This window comes from Mixophyes fleayi, chromosome 7 (genome assembly GCF_038048845.1).
Source record: "Mixophyes fleayi isolate aMixFle1 chromosome 7, aMixFle1.hap1, whole genome shotgun sequence".
NCBI classification, from domain to species: domain Eukaryota; kingdom Metazoa; phylum Chordata; class Amphibia; order Anura; family Limnodynastidae; genus Mixophyes; species Mixophyes fleayi.
Genome location: NC_134408.1, coordinates 41,170,137 through 41,184,305, shown reverse-complemented (window position 1 = coordinate 41,184,305; position 14,169 = coordinate 41,170,137). Strand labels below are relative to the sequence as shown.

Genomic DNA, 14,169 nt, shown 5'->3' with positions numbered 1-14,169 from the left:
GCTTTGACTTACCGCAGTTTCATGTGTTCATTGTGTATAAAAAGAAGAAAATCATTTCTAGAGAACAACTAATTCTGAATCTAAACTTGATTAATCTTATACAAACTATCATATATAAACTATTATTATATTTATATCTATGTACAGAGTACACCATACAGAGGTGTATACGTAGTCACTTTCTTCGGCATTGTACTGTGCGCAAATACCAAAGAAGAGATTAAAAAAAAATACCAGTTAGGACCAAAGTACAAGGAAATCCTAGAATGTGCTGTGAAAACAGATAACGGATGGATGTGGTTCATAAGGGAATATGAGGAAGTTCACCTATTTAATAAAGGTGGTCAAGTCAGAGGTAGATCTAAGATGACGGGAAGGAGAGTATTTTTATATGAGATTTGAGATGTATGCAGGGGTAGTGTTGTTGAGGACTTTGTAGGTAAGGGTGAGTCATTTGAATTTGATTCTGGAGGACACAGGGAGCCAGTGGAGGGATTTGCCAAGTGGTGCAACAGATGTGAAGCAGTGAGAGAGGAAGATCAGTATTGCAGCAGCATGTATGATGGATTGAAGTGTGGACATATGGGTATCAAGAATGCCAGATAGCAGGAGGTTGCAGTAGTCAAGATGGGAGATGATGTGTCAGGTTAGCTCACGAATAGATGAGTTAGATCCTGCTGTCTCAGTAGGAGTTAGCTAGACTTCCATAGAGGCACGGAGTCTAACAAGGTGTAAGGTATTCACTAGATACTCCCGCAAGGGAATTTGGGCTTCAACGGCTTCCACCCTGCAGGTCGCGGCCCTCTAGGGAAGTTCCCAGTGACACAGATGGAGACTACTTGATAACAGAATAAATCCAATTCGAACATCAAATGGTGATAATAACGATTACCACTTTATTGTAAAATATAGTACAAAGTTCACTGCAGGTTGAGTAAACTGTAGATTATGATAACGATAATATACAGAGAATAGAAAACATCAATGAAATTCAATAATGCAGACTGATGGCTAATAGCAAATCACCATTATACCTCTGAGGAGGGGAGCATAATACCAAGTTCATTGAAGTACTGGAGATGAACAGTTCAATGAATCCAAATGCAGCAGCGATGAATCACAGCTCACTATAAAGATGTCAACGAACCAGCATAGACAACAATGTAGATGCAATAAATAGCAAGTGTTGTTCGCACAGGTAATCGAATAATGGAACAAAGCAGCAGTAGTCAATAATGCAGGCTGAATAGGTAGCAGATGTTGATCACAGTGATTACCACAAGCAGGGCCGGATTAACCATAGGGCTAACTGGGCTACAGCCCATGGGCCTATGGCATCCAGGGGGCCCTTGAAAGTGCTCAGCAGCAGTATTGATCGGTCGGGGGCGCCCCCGGTGCGATCAGTGCTGCTGAACACTTTCCCTGCAGTCCTTCCCCGTCACGCTGTAGTCTCCTTACTGAGGAGATCTCGTGAGTCTCACTCTCACAAGATCTCCTCAGTAAAGAGAGTACAGCGCGTCGGAGAAGGAGGCAAGTGCCGGGGGAAGGGGGGCGCGGGCAGCTCCGATCACAGGGGGGGGGGGCTCACGAGGGAATGGAGGACCCCTTAGCCCAGGGGCCTCCATTCCCTTAATCCAGCCCTGACCACAAGTAGTGGAACTGGTGCACAGAGAACAGCAAAGTCCAGAAACATACAGCAATGATGAGTCACAGCTTACCACAAGGATGAGTCACAGCTTACCACAAGGATGTGGAACGGGACAGCAGCAATCAGCGGTGCAGACAAGATGAATAGCGGGCGTTGAACATAACGATTACCACAGTAGCGGAACTGGTGTTCAGCAATTAACAAAGTCCAGATACAAGCAGCGATGAGGCACAGCTTACCACGAAGATGTAGAACACGGCAGCAGTAGTTAGTGGTGTGGACCAGGTGAACAGTGGAAGTTGATCACAACGATTACCCAGAGATGTAGAACATAGCAGTAGTATTCAGCGTTGCAGGCCAAGTAGGCAGTAGATGTTGATCACAGCAATTACCACAAGTAGCATTGAGATCAGCAGAGTCCAGACACACAGCAGCAAGGAAGTTAAGCTTACCACGGAGATGTGGAACACGGCAGTAGAAGTCAGTAGCGCAGTCCGAGTAGGCAGTGGATGTTAATCACAGCAATTTACCACAGGCAAGTGGAACAGGTGCATAGAGATCAGTATAGTCCAAACACAGCATCAATGAAGTACAATTTACCACGGAGATGTGGAATACAGCAGTAGTAGTCAGTACTATCAAAGCAATTACCACAGTTAAGCAAACCGATGAGTAGAGGTCAGCATAGTCCAGACACCCAGCATCATAGAGGCACAATTACCACAGAGATGTGGAACACAGAGGAGGCTTCAGAATCAAGTCAGTTATGACATGAAGAACCAGCAATGCAAAGGTGAAAGGAGGGACCTTATAAAGAGAGGCTGACCAATAGCAGAACTGACCAACACACAGGTGAACTAATCACAAATATAAGGCATAGCTGTCAGCCTGTACTAAGAAGAGAGATTTAAAGTGACAGTCAATGTTTAGAGGCTCAGGTGGAGATACCCGGGGAACGGAGTGTGACATGATGAAAAAATGGATAAGAGTTTTGGTAGCATGTTGAGCAAGAAAAGGTTGTATTCTGGCAATGTTTTTAAGGTGGAGTCGATAGGACTGGGAGAGAGTCTGGATGTGAGGAGTAAAGCAAAGGACAGAGTCAAGTGTGGCACCAAGGCAGCAGGCTTGGGAGACTGAGGTAATTGTGGTGTTATTGACAGTGATGGTGATTTGAGAGAAGGTGATGACTCTGGCAGGAGGGAAGATAATAAGCTCTGTTTTGGACATGTTGAGCTTTAGGTAGCGTTGGGACATCCATGTGGAGATAGCAGAAAGATAGTTGGTTAGATGAGATAGTAAAGAAGGAGAGAGGTCATTGGAAAAGATAGAAATTTTGGTATCATCAGCGTAGAAGTGGTATTGGAGCCTGAATGTGCGAATTAGTGAGAAGAGGTGTACAATGAAAAAAGTAAATGGCCAAGAACAGAGCCTTGTGGGATCCCAACAGATAGTGGGAATGGAAGGGGGGATGTGCCAGAGGTAGAAACACTAAAAGAGCGGTTCGATAGGTAGGAAGTAAACCAGGAAAGAACTGTCATGAAGGCCAATGGAATGAAGGATGTGTAGGGGAAGAGGGTGATCAACAGTGTCAAAAGCAGCAGAAAGGTCCAGGAGAATGAGTATGGAGAAATGACCCTTAGACTTTGCAGTAAGTAGAACATTAATCACTTTTTGTGATGGCAGTTTCAGTGGACTGTTCGGGACGGAAGCCTGATTGCAGAGAGTCGAGAATCTAATGAAAGGAGAGAAAGTGAGACAGGTGTTTGTACACTAATCGCTCAAATAGTTTGGAGACAAAGGGGAGGAGAGCAATAGGGTTGTAGTTGAAGAGAGAGGCTGGATCGAGAGATAGTTTCTTTAAAATTGGTGGGAATAGCCCATGTTTAAATGAGGATAGAAATGTGCCGGTGGAGAGAGACAGGTTGAAGAGGTGAGAGAGGTGGGCTTGCAATGGCAGAGAGGGAGCAAAGAAGTTGGGAGGGAATAGGGTCGAGGGGACAAGTTGTAGGGTGGGATGATGAGATGAGTGCAGAGACTTTGTCTTCAGTTACTGGAGAGAATGAATTTAGGGTAAAGGTAAAGATGGGTAGAGTGACTGGAATTTGGAATGAGGAAATAAATATCTTGTCGAATTGTGTAAATTTTGTCTTTTATGCCACTAATAAAAGAAAATATGTAAAATCATAATAATAATCTGCAGTTCATATTAGTATGAGGGTTGCATTATTGGCCACTAATATGTGTTGATGTTTAGATGGTAAGTGTTTATTATGTAACTGGAGGGGGCGTATTCAATTGTTAGCGTTAACGCTAACAAACGAGCGCTCAAAAAATCTTAGCGTTAATATGGTAATTACTCGCGGAGTAAACTACCGTATTAACGCTTTTCGTGCACAATATTACCATATAAACGGTAATATTTTTCGAGCGCTCGTTTTTCAGCGTTAACGCTCACAATTGAATACGCCACAAGGAGTCTTATTTGTGTCTGAAGCTATGTTTACAATGTGGGAGCCTGTATGGTGGTTTGTGGTCAGACATGTATGTCAGATGTGAGGTGATCTGATCACGTGTTGATCTGATATGATCAACATGTGGGGACATATGAGTGACATGTATTGGGCATGTAGCAAGGTTTGAGCGGCATGTGCAGGAGGTCTGCGTGGCATGCAGGGGATTGAGCAAAGGGCTGAGTGGCATGTATGGATGTCTGAGAGACGTGTTGGGAATATATGAAGGTTTGAGTGGCATGTGCAGGAGGTCTGTGTGGCATGTAGGAGATTGAGGGGAGGGCTGAGTAGCATGTAGGAACGTCTGAGAGACATGTGTTGGGAATATAGGAAGGTTTGAGTGGCATGTGCAGGAGGTCTGTGTGGCATGTAGGGGCTGAGGGGAGGGCTGAGTTGCATGTGGTGGTAAATGAGGAAGTTTTGGAGTACATGAGGGATCTGAAGGCTTGTGGTGGTATGAGGGCATTTAGGGGCATTTTGGGATGTGTAATGTTGGGGCTGTTTTTTCATTACTTAAATAATTTATCTTGAAGGCTGGAGGGAGATACATGTAGCCCTTGTAGTATATGAAGTTGTCCATTATTAAATTGAATTCTAATGGCTGCTTCCTGTTATCGTGACCATTTTGCTAAAACACTTCCAAATATTACAAATGCACTTGTTGCTGTACATACATAGTTTAGGCACAAAACTCCAGTTAGGTCCTGTCTCTTCCTGCTACATATAGCAAAATTCTGAGGAAAACGAAGTGTGTATTTATTTTCTACTGTTTATTGTATCTGATTTCTCATGTTTTCTTTCAAAATAAGGAGTTAAACAAAACCAAAAACAGTTATTTTAGTGGATGACATTTCCTGTGCTCTTGTTGTAGCCAGGTTATCAGAGCGACAGTTACCAATGCACCTGCTGCTTGCAGTGAAAGCTGCTGTTTTGGGGGCTCAACTGATATTCATGTGATCGCATTTTATTATCACTTAACTTGGGGGCATTTATACATTACTGAGGTGGTTCCAACTGAATTGATGTTTCTAATGAATTGATAGGCTCCACTCATAGTGATGTCACTTGTCCCTAGTGAATTGATAGGCTCATTTAGAGTTGGACGTACATCGATATTTTTTGCCTAAGATGAAATTTCTGTATTGCGTATGGCCAACAAAAATGGATATTGGATGTGGAAACAGATACACCGCTTCAGAGGCGCATCTCTTGTGCGAACTGGAGGGCTGTTGTAATGATGGTGAGGATGACTATCAGCAGCACACTAGCTAGCTCCTTCTGACTGGCTGATTGTGTATGACCCCTCCAACTCATTGTGGCTATATTATATAATGTTGCTGCATTTATGTATTTGCATTACTTAATTGACTTAATTGTATTTAATTACATTATATATTGAAAATGAGATATTCACATTTATTATTACCATATTCGCCTACACTCCTGTAATGTCTGGGAGGTTCCTGACTATTACAAAGTCCTCCCGGACTCCCGGAAAAGCAGGCGCCCTCCCAGGTACCGTGAGAGGTGGAGCTTAATGTCATTAAGCCCTGCACCTACATCACAATGTTGCAAATCCCAACAGTGGTGTGGAAACAGTGATGCGATGGCGCCACTCCCACGCCGCCTCCCACACTTGTCACTTGAGAAGTTACAAGCTGACAAGTATGATTAATAAATGTCAATAATTTTAGCTCTTGTGTATATGACACTTCATTACATGTATGGTAATGTAACACCAGCATTTACTACTAACTCTGTCAATCCACATCTCTATGCTAAATGGGGCATATGCATATACCCATGCCTAACATGCATCTGGGGTAAATTATACTGTTATTGAGCTGGACATATGTCCAGCTCAACATACACCTAAGTACATGTTTACTTGTGTGTGTCTTTTCCTATGTACATTTGTTGCATGTCTGCCTCCAGTATTTGTAAAATTATGGGTGCACTGTAATAATGCTGGTTGTACTAGCTCTCATTCGTGTTTCATTTTTTTTCTTTTTTCTGATGTATTTTTCAGCATAGCAAAGTCATTTCGGAACAACTTTATTAACCCCTCTTCATTTTCGGGAAATTCTGCAAAGCTGCTGTGCAGTTGGGATTTCAGCATACATAACGAGAAGGTTGTGAAGTTAAAAAAAAGAAATCTCAGTACACAAATAAAGGTAATGTGTAAATGAAAACATACTTCCTAGAATCTGTTGACTTTATGGGTGTCAAGTGTAGACTTCGCTACTTTCATTGTATCCTTTTACTGCATTATTTTAGGGTAACAAAATCTACACCAAATCATCATTCTTTATACATGTACCCTCTGTATAAAGGTCATATGATACAATGTGATGAGATCCATGCCTTGAATGTATACTTAAACCCGGACTAGTTGGAAGATCAAGATTAAAGAAAAGGGCTGCTAAGGGTAGTTTATTGATGATAGCCAGACCACATCCTGAAATGATGCCAAGAGTTGGGTTAGCTGTATGGTGCTTACAGAATAGTATTACTGAGTTATCAATTCAAAGAAGATTATGGCTGGGTCAATCACAGCTCTCCTGCTATATACACCCATGTCCAGTCTATTATTCTGCCTAGCAGAGCTTCCTTATAATAAAGGAGGTCAGTGGTCACAGCGTGACATACTTTGTACATGATTTATTTCTTAACCATATCAAATGATTAGCCCATGATTTTGCCACCTATTTCAAAGACAAAATCAACATCTTTGGACATGATATTTCCCTTATTCGAAATTCCACTAACTCCACCCACTCTATCCACCTTCACCTTCACTCCACAATCCACCCTAAATTCATTCTCTTCAGTAACTGAAGAAAAAGTCTCTGCACTCATCTCATCATCTCACCATACAACCTGTCCCCTCTGCCCTATTCCCTCCCAACTTCTCTGCTCCCTGTCCTCCACTGCATGCACACATCTATCTCACCTCTTCAACCTGTCTCTCTCCACTGGCACATGTCCATCCTCTAAACATGCGCCCATCCCACCAATTCTAAAGAAACCATCTTTTGATCCAGCCTCTCTCTCCAACTACTGCCCTATATGTCTCCTCCCCTTTGCCTCCAAACTACTGGAGCGATTAGTGTACAAACACCAGTCTCACTTTCTCTCCTCTCATTCCATTCTCCACTCTCTGCAATCAGGCTTCTTCCCCCAACATTCAACTGAAACTGCTCTCACAAAAGTTATCAATGATCTATTTACTGCAAAGTCTAAGGGTCATTTCACCATATTAATTCTCCTAGACCTCTCTGCTACTTTTGACACTGTTGATCACCCTCCTCCTACACACCCTTCACTCCATTGACACAGTTCTTTCCTGGTTCACTTCCTACCTATCGAACAGCTCATTTAGTGTTTCTACCTCTGGCCCATCCTCCCCTCCACTCCCACTATGTGTTTGGGTCCCACAAGGCTCTGCTCTTAGCCATTTACTTTTTTCACGGTACACCTCTTTTCTTGGGCACTGATTCACTGATTCGGCCTCCAACACCACCTCTACGCTGATGACACCCAAATCTATATCTCTTCCCCTGACCTCTCTCCTTCTGTACTATCTCGTGTAACCAACTGTATTTCTGCTATCTCCACATGGATGTCCCAACGCTACCTAAAGCTCAACATGTCCAAAACAGAGCTTATTATCTTCCCTCCTGCCAGAGTCACCACCTGCCCTCAAATCTCCCTCACTGTCAATAACAGCAGAGTTTCCTAAGTCTCCCAAGCCCACTGCCTTGGTGTCACACTTGACTCCGCCCTCTGTTTTATTCCTTCAATCCAGACTCTCTCCCAGTCCTGTCAACTCCACCTTTAAAACATTGCCAGAATACGCCCTTTTCTTACTCAACATGCTACCAAAACTCTCATCCATTCTCTTATCCATCTCCTGTCTTGACTATTGCAACCTCCTGCTATCTGCCATTCCTGACACCCATATATCCTCACTTCAATCCATCCTAAATGCTTCTGCAAGACTGATGTTCCTCTCTCAACGCTCCACATCTGCTGCTCTTTCAGAATCAAATTCAAATTACTCACTCTTACCTCCAAAGCCCTCAACACCACTACCCCTGCATATATCTCAAAACTCATATAAAAATACTCTCTCCTGGTTAGATCTACCTCTGACCTTTGCCTTGTCTCTTCTATGGTAACCACCTCTCACTCCTGCCTACAAGACTTCTCCCGTGCTGCTCCCCTCTTATGGAATTCCCTACCACGCTCAATCAGACTTTTCCACAGCCGTCAAATTTTTAGACACTCTTTGAAAACCCATCTCTTTTTTAGAGGTGACCTAATTCCCCATAACACTTTTCACACTAATGCGCCCTCACCACTGTCCCAATCTCCACTCTGAGCCACATTTGCTCCTCTTGTTTTAGCTGTGCCCTCTTCCACAAAGGCACAGCTAAAACAAGAGGAGCAAATGTGGTAGTGTTTTAGTAGTGTTCATTTTAATGTATGAAGGAACATAAAGTAAGTCTACAAAATGGAGAATGCGAGTCTTGTCTCGTTGCTACTTGATCCCAGTCTCGCTGCTACTGCATTGGGGTCCACCCTCAATGTGGAAGTAACAATGTTTTTATGAGGCAGGGCACTGAAAAGTAAACTCAATCTTCTAATCGATCAAGCATATCAAATTGTATTAAAAGCAATAAAAAGTGAGATTCATAAAGTGTAACAAGCATGTTATAAGTTAACTCTTTCATGTTCCCTGCTACCAGCGCCGGTGCTAGGGTTCACGGCGCCCCAGGCAAAATTTCGCTGCGGCCCCCCCGCCCCCGCCGCGAACACACAAGAAAAAAAAAGTAGATTTTACTCACCTTTTCTCTAGCTGATCCGCGCCTTCTTCACAAAGGAGGCGGAGTGATGCATTCTGGAAGGGGAGGGGGGCGCCGGGAAAGAACTTTTTTCACACTGTCTTTCTGACAGACAGTGTGATACTTCACCGATGCGCGCGGACACTGAAAAACAGCGGCGGCACCCTGCCGCCGCTGCAACCCTCTCCTGAGCCGCTGACTAGGTTAGAAAGTCTAGTCAGCGGCGCCCTGCAGGTCCTGGCGCCCTAGGCAACTGCCTAAGGTTGCCTAATGGGAGCGCCGGGCCTGCCTGCTACGCGTTTTGCATAAGAATCACTTCAAATAGGAATCCTTCAGGCAATAGGAGAACATATGTTCTCCTATTGCCTGAAGAAGGATCCTTCTCCAAAAGTATGAGGAAATACTACTGTGAGGTTAGGGAGGCTGACCTAGTGATTCAACAAGAAAAAGAGGGGATCATCTACATAAAGAGACAATGAGGTATATTTAGTAAACTGCGGGTCTGAAAAAGTGGAGATGTTCCCTATAGCAACCAATCAGATTCTAGCTGTCATTTTGTAGAATGTACTAAATAAATGATAACTAGAATCTGATTGGTTGCTATAGGCAACATCTCTACTTTTTCAAACCCACAGTTTAGTAAATATACCCCAATGTCTACTTTCTACTGAGATACCATCAATATTGGGGTTGAGTCTTATATGAGTTACCTGTGCCTCCATACATATGTTTAAAATTAAGGAAGAAGGGATATCTGTGTATCATATCATTGGTGTTGGTGAAGGGGAATGACAAATGGCCCTTGCCACTGGATTTTTGTACACTGCTAGGATTACACTAAAAGCAATCACCTAGGCCAGTTGATTCTGTCATTCTTAAGCCATGGGTCTGAACATAATGTAAGAGATTAATCAGGTTTGTTGTGTTATCAGAACAAATCTACAATTTTAAACTGGCCATTCCCAGTTGAACCAGTTAGAAATTTTTGAAAGTGATTGACAATTATTTTAGCAACTGTAAAAGGATGATAAGGGGGCGTTAGAGTACCTAATAGTGTGGCAAATGTGCTAATGACCATTTATTAACTAATCTCATTAAATACAGCTCACAAAAGAAAGTTTCCCATTTAAACCCAGTTTATTCTGATACACACAGTATAAAACAGGGAATAATGATAATCAATCACATTTTCCAAAAAATGTCTTTAAGGTTATATGTATTCTTATTAACAATAGGTATTTTCCATAAGAGTTTTTACACATATAAGAACACAGTGTAGAAAGGATAATATATATATATTACTTTAAATACAATGTATTGCCTACTTCAACTGTTTTATCAATATGAATATGTGCTTTCACTATGTGTCGATGATTGTGTATATGATTGTGTGTATCCCAGATTTCATTGTGTGTGTATTACAGATTTAGTTACAATTCTTGTGTTATCCAGAATTTCTGTGTATGATTGCAGCGATATCCTAGCATCACAAATATATTGCTCACATATATATCTTTCTTAATACAATGTTACCGCTGCCAGTGTACAATGTCTATCAGACCACTTCTCATTGCCTAGTAACAATAGAGACTTCCCAGTAAAACATCTCTGCTTAGTAATTCTTTTCCTACAGACAATAACTTGCCAATGCAACGTCACTGCTCAGTCAAACTTCCCAGTGCAAAGTCAATACTTCATGCATATTTATCATGCGTATTCCCAGACATCATTTACACAGTCCCACGATTATACAGTCTTACAGGGTTTAACAAAGCATGGTACAATGGCGGCCATTTTGAACATGGTCCAATGGTGGACACCTGTATTGTCTGCATGCAAACTTATTTGTCAAAACAAACCAGCAGCTTATGCAATATTTAGCCCAGTATTTATACCGTTCAATCCTAATTGCCTGTGTTACCTCAATACACTTCCTATCAGACCCCCAGATCAATTTAGTACACAGTACTTTAAATGCAGTAATAATTCACAAAGCCAACATCTCCACTTTTTCAAACTCGCAGTTTAGTAAATATACCTCATAATCTTTTCAGCAGATGGTTATGACAGATGAAGAGCACTGATCTGAGGGTAAATCTTTTAAAACATGTATAGTGTGTACACATGAATCGGCATGTTGATCGGGGCTTTCTTTTTTCTTCAGTCGTTGGTACAACCATTGTAGATAACACATTGGTCGGAAAATTCTGTAGTGCGTACCCAGACTAAGCAGTAGGGAAAGAAGTCACTTTGACACCTTTGGAATTTCTCTATAGGGTGCTGGTCCTCCAGGTGGTTATAGGACGAGGGTCCAGCAGTCATATTAAGATAACCGGCCTTTCTGAGGGAGAGCAATACTGAAGAGATAAGAGATTATGGAGCTGGGAGTCAGTCTAGTAAGATTTCCATTTATGTATAGTGTAAGTAGATTGGAGAGAATATAATGTAACTGTGATCCCCTAGGGAGGAAATTTCCAAGACTTAGTACGTTACTTGTATGGCAATATAGTCAGTGTGCATAATCTGCACTTGAAACAATATATTATTTATTTTTAATCCTTTGTTCTTTATCACAGGAAACACTTTCCGAAAAATTACTGGAGAAACTAAAACTTCCTTTTGGTCAGAAATTAGCTCGGTTCGGTATTCACCTAGCTGCTTGGATCGTGTCCGTCGGGCTCGCAGTTGGCTGTTGTTCTGGTGTATACTATCTCTGTGTTAATGTGGGTGATGCTACAGAGGTAATTTTCTTGGTGACTATACATTCCCTGGCATTGAGAGGGAATTACCACGTATATCTTACACATTTTCTATATTCTTGAAATTGTTATATCTTATCCTTAAATTTAGACTCGCTCCATGGTCAGTTCACATGACTCCATTTTGTTTTTTACCTTGTACCTCGTACTTCAGTGATGTCACTGGTTCCTAGTGAATTGATAGGATGCGTTGTAGGGAGTGTAGTCTCTATTGACCTAGATAATTCTTTTTTTATGGACAATTGCATATAGAAGCAGAGCAAGCTTATCACATCATTTGATTTTGCTGCTATGAAGGACTGCATTTTCCAGATATGAACAGATGTTTTAGATATTTACTGCAAGAGTGTTGCTAATATTCTCAGTACTATTTCTGCCTTTCCAACTGCATGTATTGTTTTCAACAGGATTCAAAGGGAAACGATCTGACTAAGCAAGCAGCAAAATTACTGGTTGCTGTGGTGGTCGCTGTCATTAATCTTGTTATGCCCCTTGTCTTTGCCGTGTTTGGCTTCATTGAAAAATTCAAGTATCCGCAACACAAGATCTATGTAGTGATTATAAGGTAAGACTAGCTTAATTATTTCTTTCCCGTAAATTCCCCAAAAACTGCCGTAAATCTAAGTACCCTGCAAATATATTATTGGTGCATCGGATGCTTTGCATTTTTTGTTGAAATACATAGCAGTCCTCATAGATGTCTATGGGGACTGCTATGTACCACAATTCAACAACTTTCGAAAATCTATTTACATATATGGTAAAGTATGCCAGCGCCGTACTGTTTTTGATAGTTTCCCGCACTGTTCAGCTCTGCATCCGAAGAGCAGAGCTTTACAGCGCATGTTCAGCCCTGTCACATGACCCAGGTCCTTCGGTCAGTGCAGTTTGGATGCCTGTGCACATGCCCGAGTTATCAATCAGCGCCTTCGCACAGGAATTGAAAAGAGGAACAAAGAAGCCACCCAGGATGGCATTACAAAGACGGAGTGGTATGTCAGGTTTTTTTTTCACAGGAACAGCAGTTTATTGAAACTGCTGTTCCTGTGTAGGTTTTTTGATAAATATGAAAAATAGTTCAATCCTTATCAATGCGATAAGGATTGAAAACTATTATTGATTTTTTCTTAATCATCACAGGCTATTTGTATAGCGCTACTATTTCCTCAGAGCTGTACAGAGAACTCACTCAAATCAGTCCCTGCCCCATTGGAGCTTACAGTCTAAATTCTCTAACACACACAGACAGAGACTAGGGTCAATTGAATAGCAGCCAATTAACCTACTAGTATGTTTTTTGTTTGGATTGTGGGAGGAAACCGGAGCACCCGGAGGAAACCAACGCAAACACGGGGGGGGGGGGGGAGAGAACATACAAACTCCACACAGATAAGGCCATGGTCAGGAATCGAACTCATGACCCCAGTGCTGTGAGGCAGAAATGCTAACCACTAAGCCACCATTATTTTCGGTGTGTCTTAAATATGCCCCATTGACACACACATATGGGACTGATTGCAAATGCTGATTAAAATGTGGGCTGGTATTGGACACAGGACAATATGCAGAGTTGATGCTGTCCTAAAAATTGAGATTGAATACTTCCTATTACTTTTACTGTGAAAGTAGAGGATTGGTAAAGCTCAAGAAACAAAGAGAACATTAAAATAAAAAAGTTAACACAATAAATACTAAATATATATGAATATATACTAAATAAATACTGGCCACACATGGTTCAGTCCTGCTGCTCGGTTACAGTGATATATCAGTGTTAATTATTCAACTAGAGCAGGTGACCATTTTGAAGAACATCCTGCCGTTTGGAGCGCAAGTCGAACAGCTGAATCTCTTCTGGCTTCGCCAGGGAGTGTTAGTCAGAGATGTTCACTGTGAAGGAGGCTCTGCGCAATATTTCAATATATTACTATACATATCATACAGTCAAATGAGCACAAACAACACTAGGGTTGACCGAGCCACAGCTTTGTACAGGTGCAATGTTTGGCCAGTTGTAAGATGGGAAAAGAGAACATTTGGCAGGAGAGCTTCACAATGATGTCACCTCCTGCTGCTCTATGAGAATTTACGCTCTGACAAGCTCAGGACAGACAATGTATATTACCAGGGAAGGCACAATAACCAGGAGAGACCATGGAGAGAGAGGGGGAGGGACAGTAAGTTAAATTACCAGGCAAAGGTCAATGCTAAATGTGAGGACAAGTCAATTGGGTCAAATCAAGGGGGCAAACAAGACACAAAGGGGGACATTAAATTTGCAGACAGGAGGTAGAGCTGAGGGATTGGTAGCTATTCCTTTGATTGCTCTCCTGGGAAACTTAACAAAATGGAATATATATTACTACTTATAATTGTATTGAACAACTTGCCTTTTACATACTGTT

At 41.9% G+C, this 14,169-nt stretch overlaps 1 protein-coding gene across 1 annotated transcript in view; it reads left to right on the top strand.

Moving 5' to 3' along the window:
- Positions 1-14,169, top strand: part of TMC5 (transmembrane channel like 5) — a 93,340-nt gene that overhangs the window by 55,856 nt on the left and 23,315 nt on the right. Inside the window, exons 10-12 of the mRNA XM_075179737.1 lie at positions 6,188-6,332; positions 11,582-11,746; positions 12,172-12,329. Of these exons, the coding sequence (XP_075035838.1) occupies positions 6,188-6,332; positions 11,582-11,746; positions 12,172-12,329 (468 nt within the window). The remainder of the gene's footprint in view (positions 1-6,187; positions 6,333-11,581; positions 11,747-12,171; positions 12,330-14,169) is intronic.